This window comes from Myripristis murdjan, chromosome 16, assembly GCF_902150065.1.
Source record: "Myripristis murdjan chromosome 16, fMyrMur1.1, whole genome shotgun sequence".
Classification (NCBI taxonomy): Eukaryota; Metazoa; Chordata; class Actinopteri; order Holocentriformes; family Holocentridae; genus Myripristis; species Myripristis murdjan.
This window is the reverse complement of record NC_043995.1, coordinates 12,088,888-12,099,900: the sequence shown is the minus strand read 5'-3', so window position 1 is coordinate 12,099,900 and position 11,013 is coordinate 12,088,888. Positions and strand designations below refer to the sequence as shown.

Genomic DNA, 11,013 nt, shown 5'->3' with positions numbered 1-11,013 from the left:
TTCTGTTTGACTTGACAAGTTTTTACATTCGAAGAAAATTGAAAAAGTTATTTATCTAAAATTAGTGTGAAGGCGCCCCCCTGTGGCCAACATAAAGCAGTACACAGTGAGCTGACTCGAGGACCCGCCACAACCACACACAGCAGGCAGACACATGACAGTCCTGCTAGCTTGTTTGGCTAGTGTGGCTAGTGTTGCTGTCATTCCCGTGAGCCGCCTCTTGTAGGTTTAATAATGTTTGTAGCCCGTAGCATTGCAGCAGATCACAAAGATCTGATCCACGATGTGTCGTATGATTTTCACGGCCGGAGGATGGCAACTTGCTCCAGTGACCAGAGTGTCAAGGTAAGGAAAAACGGAGTGCTAATGTTAGCTAACTTGTTACGAGCAGCGTTAGCCAGCCACAGTCTCAGCACCATTGTTTGGTTTCTTGTGCACATTTTCCACCAGTTGTTGCAAAATTGTTTTCTTAATTTGTACTTATCACTGTCGCTTTGTTGACTCTGTAGGGCAGTTTTTCCAAGGTGACGCTAGCTAGTACGCTAACCATGCTGGCTGCTTATAGCACACAGGCTAGGCTAACTGCAGGCAGGCAGGCTGTACTGTAAACAGTGTTGTATCTTACAGCTAGACAACATACGTTTCTCATCTATAAATTATGCTTTTGGATCAGCTGATTGATTTACTGTGCGATTGGATCTTACAGCTTGTTACTGACTGTACAGTATGATGCTTTTTGTTTACATGGGGCAAGAAGTTTCACATGCCGCAGTGTTACCGTGTGTCTCATGTTGAGAGACCCAGTCATAAGTACCTTGATGACATGTGAAGTTTTTAACCCAATGATCTGATTTCTTCCAGGTTTGGGACAAAAGTGAGAACGGAGAGTGGCATTGCACAGCTAGTTGGAAGGTAAACCATTTGCAGATACATGATCTGGTTGAACTGGTCAAAACAATAAATGTTTAAGAAACGTATTTGCTTTAGAGTTCATTGCATTTACATAATTTTGCACAACTATGCCATTTTCTTGCCTTTTCTGTGTCTCTGATGGACCTACAAATTGGCTGTTTTTTAAGTACTGTTTTGTGTCGTAAGTCTTGACCAAAGCACAGTGCACATTTTTATGACAAAGGCTTTCTTCTCCCCTGCCTAGACACACAGTGGATCGGTGTGGAGAGTGACCTGGGCTCATCCAGAATTTGGGCAGGTTCTGGCCTCTTGCTCCTTCGACAGGACGGCTGCTGTCTGGGAAGAGATTGTAGGGGAATCCAATGACAAACAGAGAGGACAGAGCCATTGGGTGGGTGCACCTCTTGTAGCTTTCTAAAGAAGCACTGCAGGTATCATAGATGTCCATTACATTGTGACACAGACAGCCCAACAATAACTGCATCTTTCAGAACAATATAATAAAAATATTTTCAAGCACTCAGTCAGATTCATGCACATTTGTCTTGACTGATAAACAACAGATTATTGTAATTAAATGACAACTTCATCATTAATGTGGCATAATGTTCCATTTCCCTTATATTACATATATTACACTCATATTCAGGGTCTGATCCTAGTGTCTCGCATGGTTTCATTTAAGATAAAGAGAACCACGCTGGTGGACAGCAGGACGTCAGTGACTGATGTGAAGTTTGCCCCTAAACACATGGGCCTGATGCTGACCACCTGCTCTGCGGACGGAGTGGTGAGGATCTACGAGGCTCCAGATGTTATGAACCTGAGCCAGTGGTCCCTGCAGCATGAGATCTCCTGCAAGCTCAGCTGCAGCTGCATCTCCTGGAACCCCTCCAGGTTGAACCATGTCTTTACTCTAAACCGTAGTAATGTGCTGTATCTGTGTAACGTTGAAGGATTTAGAATTTTTTATTTAGTGATTTGTTTCTTGCTTCCTGGAAATAAATAATATTTCCAATTTTGCTTGACAGCAGATACATTCCTAGCCAAAGAACAGACTTTTTGTCATTGTTGCTTGGCAGTATACGCCACCCCCAGAAGGTAAAAAATTGTATCACAGGAGGTGTAGTTGCCTGTCAAGTTTTTACTTGTTGTACCATACAAGACCACATGCACCAAAATAGGCCTGGAACTAACAGTTATTTTCATTGTTGAATAATCTGCCTTGTATTTCATTATTTTGATTCAGTTTAATCATTTGAATGTCAAAAATAAATGCCTATCGCAAGTCAGCAGAGCCCAAGTGCTAGCTTAGAATTGCCTGCTTAATTTGACCAGCAGCCAAAAGATCGCCCCAAAGTATTCAATTTCTAAATATAGCTGCCATGCACCCCAGTGTACAGACTTGGATATGAAAAGTATTGCTCTGTGAATTGTTGTTTGCAACAGCACTGCATGAATCTTTGTACAGCTGCTCTAGCCTTTGCTCAGCAGAAAGAAGTTATTTGTGTAGAGCTTAGCAGCATGGTGGGAAATAAACACTAACTAAACTCTGGCATCAGCTGGTGACTTTGCCTTGTTTACCAGTCATTTATGTCCCTCAGCCTTCAGAGGTTACATAGTCCATTCATTCAATTAGGTTAAACAAGATGCTGTTAAATCCACCAGCTACTGTGACCTGCAGGTTTTTGCTGTTGTGTGTCCATCACATTCGGGATCTACTGCAGCTTGACTTAACGCCTTTTTAGTGCAAGGCCTCACAGTTGAATTGTTAACTATGACCCCCAAAGGCTTGTTAATGTTGTGGAGTTGCTTGATATAGCAGCTAAGTCTGGTTTTGCGTGCCTGTCTTGTAGCTCTCGTGCCCACCCGCCTATGATCGCAGTGGGGAGTGATGACAGCAACGTAACGTATGGCGGGAAGGTGCAGATCTATGAGTACAACGAAAACACAAGGTCAGTGTTGCTATGGTCTTACCAGTGTTACTGATAATTATTGTTTTGGATATTTCTGTGTCTTGCACCTGATTGAAACCTTTCCCTTTATCTTATACTAGAGTTAAACACACGTCACAGTTTCATCGATTATAACCAATATTCCCGTATCTTCTAGAAAATAATTCTTACTAAATGTGTTGCTTTGTTTTTAATCCAACTTTGAAAAGGAAATATGCCAAAGCAGAGACGTTGATGACTGTCACTGATGCGGTGCATGACATCGCATTTGCTCCCAACCTGGGAAGATCTTTCCATGTGCTCGCCATCGCAACTAAAGACGTCCGAATCTTCAAGCTTGTGCCTATGAGGTGATTGAGATAATGTTTTACTCTGTGTAGTACTATATGACTGCTAAGACTGAGAGGCTGATAAACGAATTTGCATTATACAGATTTGTATGGCCACAGAATTCATATGCAGACTCTATATATTTTTTATTAAAAAATGAAACAATTAAACTCACCAGTCTCTAGCTATTACTTTTCAGAGGAAACAAGGAATGTTTCAGAAAATTTAATGTGAAACAGTCTTGAAATTGCCTTGTATTCCGGATCCATCTGACAGAAAGGAGAGCACCTCCACAGGACCGACCAAGTTCGAGGTGCAGATTGTGGCTCAGTTTGACAACCACAACTCCCAGGTGTGGCGTGTGAGCTGGAACATCACCAGCACCCTGCTGGCCTCCTCTGGGGATGATGGCTGTGTGCGCCTCTGGAAAGGTGGGGAGACTCTTCATAGCCGCTGAGAAGACATACTGTACATTAAAAGACATCACTTGTGCTATTCAGTGTTTCAGCCATACATCACCTTCACACAACTATCTAGCAAGTACTAATTGCATTGCACTGTTTACAAACACAGAAAAATCTGAACTAACTAACTCTAATGTGAGGTGAAGAAAGCTGTTCTCCAAGCACCAATTTTAGTTGTTTATTCCTGCAGCTTTTCAGATGAGTTATTGAGTACTTCAAGTGTTAAATGGCTGTGATTGACTTTTTGTTGATTTTTGCTATTGCTCAGAGGAACTATTTTTCGAAGTACTGTATTTCCCCAATTAATCGCCTGGGCATTTAATATGCAAAATCAACTTGGACCCCAGGCGTTTAAAAGAACCAGGTGGCTATTCGCTGCAGGCCTTTATTTATTTTTGCACAGACCTGCACCAGGCCATTATTGTGATGACAGTTACTGTCCGACATATTTACAGTTGGTCGATTTAAGATTACGGTACACCCTTTTTTCTAACGTTAGCTAGCTCTCTTATTTTGACAGAAAAAGGAAGTGCTGCACAGTTATTGTGCAGCTAACTGTTTACTTCTGAAAAAATGAGGTGAATAGCCTTATTTTGGGTTACCTCAATATAATGCAAATAATCGCCCCGGCAGTTATTCGGGTGGGCGTTTAATATGCAAAATGGGTGTAGACCCCAGGCGTTTATTAGAACCAGGCGGCTATTTGTGGCCGGGCGATTAATTGGTGAAATACGGTAAATCACATGGGCAGGGAAATAATACCAACAGCCTCCAGAATTTCAGCTGTGTCCCATTTTTCTCAGAGCTGTCAACCAGTTTAACTGTCCACACATCAACCATGTTATCCCAGTTGCTCAGTTCTGTAGGAAATTGAAGGACCAGCAATTACTTTCTGGTTGCAGTGTTAATGCTGGTTTAATGTCTCCTCTCTTTGTGCAGCTAACTACATGGACAACTGGAAGTGCACAGGCATCCTGAAGGGAGATGGCAGCCCTTTGACCGGTTCTTCTGGTCAGCCCACAGCGATGAGCACGGTAGTGGGCTCCTCTGTTCAGACCTCCCAGAGCGTCCTGAATGGGACATCCGCAGGAAGGTAGGAGGTGTGGTGCGTGTGACACCACTCACCCAAACCGACCCCGTGCAACCCAACCCAACCCAAACCAGTCAGAACTGATGACTCCTAATGCCTCACACTGACTGGGACTTGATGCAGCCACTCACTGACAAACTACTGGGCCCAAACTGACCCAAGGCTGCACTCATGCAAAGAGCTTGGCTTCTGGTTTCCAGCACACAAGCCTGTGTAGCCTGATCTATTTTTTTTCTTTCTTTTTTTCCCCAATGATTTGCTATTGATTTGTAATCATACATGTTACAGCGGTGGCTTCAGATATGCTCTTTGTAATGTCAGTGTAAGGGTTTGTTTGTATGAAAATAAATAAGTGAAATAAACTAGTTTGTATAAATTTGATATTTGACTGTTATTGTGTACTCTGGAACTATTTTGAAGGAGAGAACCTTTGTAAATGTAGGGTACATTTTTGTAGCTATTGATAGATATTTACAATTTTATGAGCAAGACTCTACAATACTCCAACATTTTCATGTGAATTATTAGACCATCTTCCCATTGAGATCCCATGTTAAGGATTTAGCACGGAATATACGTCCTCACTTGTAATTTTTTTTTTCTATTTCATTCAGTTTAATTGACATGCAGAACAACAGTACATTGTCTGTCTGTTACCAACTGTTGCCAAACTCTTTGCTGAGCAAAAGGAAGCTTGAATGAATCTTATTAACCTACTGCAATAACAAATAACAAAAATGGTAGTATGGACAAGTGTATGAATATGAATATGGCCACTAATATTTGGGACTGTGAAATTTGCATCATAAATTACTAGATGTAAGTATTTATGTATCTTAGCGACTAAAGTGTTACTTTTTTGTTGATGATTGATGGACCGCGGACTATGGACAACTGGTCATGAACCACTGGTTTTGCCTGATTAGGCATGTGGCTATATTTATGTTCAAGTTAACAACTTCTGATTTATCAATGGCTATCTCGACCGTGGATTTGGTTTTTCACTTTACATTTAGAAGCACCTCAGCTAACCTGAGTAACCTAAGGACTGGGTATTATGTATTGTGTATTATGGCATTTTGTGTTTGTTTTAATGAAGTAAAAATAACACTGCATCCAAGTGTAATTTTTCAAAATCTTCATTGTAAAACTAATACAAAGTTTGAAATAACCTTGAAAAAAGGAATTATATTGCATTCTGTTCAGGTGTTGACAAAAGTGTGGAATTTATTGCAATAATATGGCGTTGTACTGCTTGTTGCATGCAGGATTGGCAAGAGAACTCCCTTTGCCCCTCCCCTGCGGCAGCTGACCTCTTCAAAGATATACCAGCATCCTGCATATTACTAATGTCTCCACTGCAGCAGCTCCCATTTGCTCTTGTGTCCATGCATTTGAAATGCCACACCACGAGTGACACACGTTTAACTGAATATTTCAGTCTTGTTGGTTGAGGCCTGTTTGTCGGCATGGTAACTTTACAGCTCTGTTCTTCACAGCCTTGACCTTCTGGGTTACAGAGTTTTTCTGACAGTGGTCACAGTTGGCGTCAAAATAGAGATGTGCTGTCTTGGGGTGATTATTTTATATTGCATTGCACAGACTCCTTGAAAAATAAATATTTTCTATCACTTTATCTACACTGTGTTCAGCATGTGTCTACCACTCTCATCCCTCTCTTTTCTGTTCGAGTGCACATGCATCCTTTCACTTGCTCTCCCCTTTAATTTTTAATTTCCCTTCTTTTCCTTTTATATGTTTCCCCTCTTTTCCAACATTGTCTTTTTCCCCTGTCTATGTGTTTGTGTTCTGTCGTCTCTCCCCACCATTTTTGTTGCCTCAGGTATTTCTTTCCGCCTCTGGATCCTCCCAGAGCAGGTTCCAGGTATGGTCACCTGCTGCCTCCCTCCTCCCTCGTAGAGCACTGTGATGCTGAGCTCATTCAGCCTCAGCAGCAGGCTCCTCTACACAGACTCTATTCTAGAGCACTGCTGCCCTTACCAGAGACTGACGGGCAGTGATGAGTGAGCGAGTTGGCTAAAGGAGGCAGGGATGTGGTGGTGGTGGTGGGGGGTTGGGGGTGGGAGGGGTAATAGGCATGGGGCACACAATTCCTATTCAGTTCTTATGAATTTCAGTTTTTGTGTTGTTTTTTCCTGCTCAGTTTTCTTAATTTTTCCATTTTTTTCCTCAATAAGGAAATTTCATGTATTTTTCTGCATTTAAAAGAATTTGTGAAGAAGTTTTTAAATGAAGTCATGTTTGTAAACAGTTGTGGTGGAGGCAAAAGGTATTCTGGAAATATAATTTGCATTATATGATGAGGACAGCTCTCCTGGTTGCACCACACATATATTTTCATACTCATTTCAATACTTTCAAGTACATGTGCAAGTCTCAGTATAAGAGAACAGTGTTTTTCCCATGTGATTGGCAACAGCTTTTTTATGACAGCGCTTTACCCTATCAGTCATTATCTTTGCAAGTAACCCATGAAGTAGTGCCTATATCATTGGTGTCTTGCAGAAGAGTTATTTCTCCATGAAGCATACTTCTCGGGAATGAGGAAAAACATTTTACAATGAATCATAAATTTCTTGAAACAATTTCTGGACATGGAAGCCAAAAGCTGTGGTCAGTCAGTAATTTACACAAAAATGGAGACAGATTTTTTTTTCAATTGGACACTGACAATATCATTCACCTATCATGCAGAGGAAATCCTGTCTATATCAATCATATAGTGCTCATGTTGGATTATCATTGCAAACAGTCACTGAAGTCTGAATAAATGCCATAAAGTGTTTGAAGAGTGTTTCTATGACTGGTTTTCTTCACATGCACAAAAGCCATATGAATTACTGACTAAGTACCATGTGAAACAGCTTCTGCTCTCCAGGAATAGCTTGTGATTCAGCGCCAGGCTTTTTTTTTCTCTGAAGATTGGTTGGTGGTACTTTTAATACTCTGCACTTGGGAAAGAAAACCACCATCATCTTTGATAGTTCCTTTGCTGTGGTGGGTGTTATTGTATGAACTGTCTGATGTTGGTGCACATTTACACTACTAAAGTGTCCAAGAGCAAGTCACTGAATCTATCCCAACTCTAAGGGTGTTGTGGGGTCAAAAATTCCCCAAATGGGATCAATCAAGTATCACATTATCAGTGTATTATGTGAGAAGATAGCGCACTTTCCCAACTGCATGCTAAAATAATGGGAGTAAATATCAAGATTTTTCAATATGAAGGAGGATTTAATTTCATGGCACACTCAAATTTCCCTTTATGTTAGATGACTGGAATGCATGAGATGGCAGTCCTGTCAGTGGACAGCTGTCTGCTAACCAAGTCACTCTTGCAGCTGCTCAGCAGAACAGAGACAGACAGATACAGTGATAAACTCGGCTCGGCCAGCTACCATCATACTGCATATATATCTGAAGTAACTGAGTGGTGACATTTATTTGATTGGAAAAAGGAGTGGGCTGCTTATAAAACAGCATGTATGAGTTTATATTAATATCATAATGCTGCATACTGTACAATCATCTGGATATGTTTATCTCTGGCGTCCTAAAGACAGCACCCCCCATTCATTCATTCATTCATCTTCAATGTACATTGATGGATCTATCAATGAGTTGTTTTCAAATGTGTCAAAGGTGTTTCTAAGTACAGTTGAATGGCAGGTACGACACCCTATCATAACACAAAGTTCCCTTCCTCGAAACTTGTTTGTCCAATCAAAACAGCTTATATGGCTCGAGGGCCCGCCCTCATGAAGTGACGCTCGCGCGGGCTTCCTGTGGCTACTCTTGGCGCTGTTTGATATTTTATACTGTTGTACAGTTTGTTTGGTACGAGCGTTTCTTATCAATAATGAAACCTGTATTTACTCTAAAAGTTAATTTTGCGACATAGATGAAACTTGCTGGCAGTGTGCGCCGACTGAAGCAGCCTAACCTCGGAGTTGGAGAGGAGCCGTTGTCTTTCGGCCCCGTCTCGACCCTCGACTGTGAGTTGGATTCCAAGCTCGACTTGAGTCTCGTTTTCTTTTTTCATTTAATTGAATTGGGCCAGTCGTGTTTTCTGTAAGGTTTTGTTTTAGCTTACGTTAGCAAGCCGTTAAAGCGAAGTTAGTCGACTTAGCCATGCGGTTTGAAACGGGAACTCAACTTAGTGCTACACTCCCCTCCAAGTTGAGGTGCAGTGATAGTGATGCAGCTCAAAGTGGACAGTGTGCCAGTTTGTCAAGTCGTAATGTTTTTAGCCACTAGCTTGCGTTACGCTAGCTAGTTAACGTTGTTGTAACTGGCAAACTTTGTTAGTGGGTCAGCTGCAAAACAAACAAACGCCGTTAAAAACACTATGGCTGAAAATATGAAACAAAAGATCAGTATTGGCATGTAGCTACCGCTCCCCACTGTGCTTTATGTCGAGTTTGACACCCTAATGTTGTAAAATGATATCACTGATAGTTCTTGAAACTGTGGCTTGGTTTCCAATTGGAGATGCCAGCCAAACTGTCACACCCAGGCTGGTAACATTAGTGCTGCATGTGCATAAATTGTTGAAACATGTTTTTATATTGTTACAGTAAGTTTTACTAACCCAGCCTTCATTTATATTCTCAGACATGACAGATGATCTTCACCTGAGCTGAAGTTAAGCCACATTTGGCTCTTGCCGTTCTCCATTCAAAGACATGGAAGCAAGTTTTTTAAATTTGGAAGATGAGGCCTTTCCCAGTTTCCTCTGCAAGTCTTTGGACAGCACCACCGGCCGTGCCACACTGGGGAATGTGACATTGGGTTCAGGCCCAGGGCTGCCAGTAGCTGCCTCTACAGAGGCTAAAATTAGAGCTGGGGCTGACAACAGGTGGGACCATGTTGGTGGTTTGGAGGAATTTGTCTTGTTCTACAAACACAACTTTGACTGAAACATCAAACAAGCTGTTTGATAGTATTGTGAAAGCTAGTGAAATCGTTCTAATACCCTTTTAATAGGATGTTTTTATTTATCCGTACCAGCTGTAGTAGTTGAATACTGCTGAATACATAGAAATCCATTATTTGCAACAAGATAGAGAATTATATAATAACAAAAACCATCAAGACATGCATGCCAAATATAGAACTGCATATTAATACATGCTTGTTTTGGTTGAAATTCTACATTGAAGGTTAATGTTGGGAACTGGGCTAAAGAGGTTGATACTGGGTCACAGACACAGAAGCACAGCTGTCTAGTCTGTTAAGGATTCGTTGTTTTTGTTCAAGTGGCATCATGTGGTCTTGTTTCACAGAGGAGATGCCATTGAGGCGTCATACCTAGAGGGCAAACAGCTTCAGTTGGCCAACTTGGAGTCATCTGTTGGAGAACAGGAAAAGTTTGCCCTCAGTTTCAAAGATGATTTGTAAGTGTCTTTGTAGTTCATGCGGTTGTTTTATGTTGTGCACTTTTGAGAAGCTATGGGGGAAAAACATCATGTGTCTTTCTAGTTCCTAGCATTTCATTAACATTTGAATTTGTTTTGATTAGTTAATGATGACTGCTGTTTGCATTACTGCAATAATCACTGCCATCTAAAGACCTAAAATGTAAATCATAATAAGTTAATCTGTGTTCATCATTTTCATTATGATTTCCTACTTGAGCTGAATACTTTGTGGTTCAACACTCTGTCATCAATAAATGAATGGTACATGTTGTGCTTTAAGTTTTTTTCTTTTGTTTATATAAAGGACTTTCTTTCTTTCTTTTTTTTTTTACCCACATATCTGTTGTAAAGGATTGTTTGATTTTCTGTGCAGTAATTGTCTCTTCCTCTGTGATCCTGATTATGTCCTTGTCTGTTACATAGGGACAATGCCGATGACTTTATTGCAGCCCATCGTTTCTCAGGCATGCTGGTGAAGATCCCTGTGGATGAGAGTGCATCCAGGACCCAGGACTCCATGCAGGGCCTTCCACCCACACAGACAGGCTCATCCCATGGCCGACCCACAGAACTTGGAACTGGTAAAAACTCCTGGAACCTCATTTCACAGAGTGTGAAACAAGTTTTAAATCTGTGCCTATGCCAGTGCACACAAGAAAACTGATATTTATCAAATATATGTATGGACAGCTGTACTCAGTCAGTAAAGATTAATCCAGTAAGTTGTGTATTTCTGAGCTTGGGCATGGGTGCTTGTGCAAATTCATTTACATACGACGTCCCAGTATAACCGCAACTGCTAAACAACCATCCCCTTAGAT

The 11,013-nt window shown here is 41.2% G+C and overlaps 2 protein-coding genes across 4 annotated transcripts in view; both read left to right on the top strand.

Annotated features, from left to right (window-relative positions):
* Positions 1 to 97: 97 nt before the first annotated feature.
* Positions 98 to 6,803, top strand: seh1l (SEH1-like (S. cerevisiae)). 2 transcript variants are annotated; one of them, XM_030072679.1, is made up of 9 exons: positions 98 to 345; positions 862 to 912; positions 1,157 to 1,303; positions 1,598 to 1,809; positions 2,769 to 2,867; positions 3,077 to 3,217; positions 3,474 to 3,628; positions 4,601 to 4,754; positions 6,595 to 6,803. In XM_030072679.1, the coding sequence occupies exons 1-9, from the start codon at positions 235 to 237 to the stop codon at positions 6,770 to 6,772; spliced, it is 1,248 nt and encodes a 415-aa protein (XP_029928539.1). In that variant the 5' UTR covers positions 98 to 234; the 3' UTR covers positions 6,773 to 6,803. The 2 variants fall into 2 exon arrangements, with proteins under 2 accessions (XP_029928539.1, XP_029928538.1); XM_030072678.1 differs by lacking the exon at positions 6,595 to 6,803 and having other exon boundaries at positions 99 to 345; positions 4,601 to 6,387.
* Positions 6,804 to 8,561: 1,758 nt separating this feature from the next.
* cep192 (centrosomal protein 192) overlaps positions 8,562 to 11,013 on the top strand; it is a 40,715-nt gene continuing 38,263 nt past the window's right edge. For both annotated transcript variants that reach the window (XM_030071998.1, XM_030071999.1), the window contains exons 1-4: positions 8,562 to 8,767; positions 9,387 to 9,630; positions 10,058 to 10,168; positions 10,616 to 10,773. In XM_030071998.1, coding sequence (XP_029927858.1) covers positions 9,458 to 9,630; positions 10,058 to 10,168; positions 10,616 to 10,773 — 442 coding nt within the window. In that variant the 5' untranslated portion in view covers positions 8,562 to 8,767; positions 9,387 to 9,457. The remainder of the gene's footprint in view (positions 8,768 to 9,386; positions 9,631 to 10,057; positions 10,169 to 10,615; positions 10,774 to 11,013) is intronic.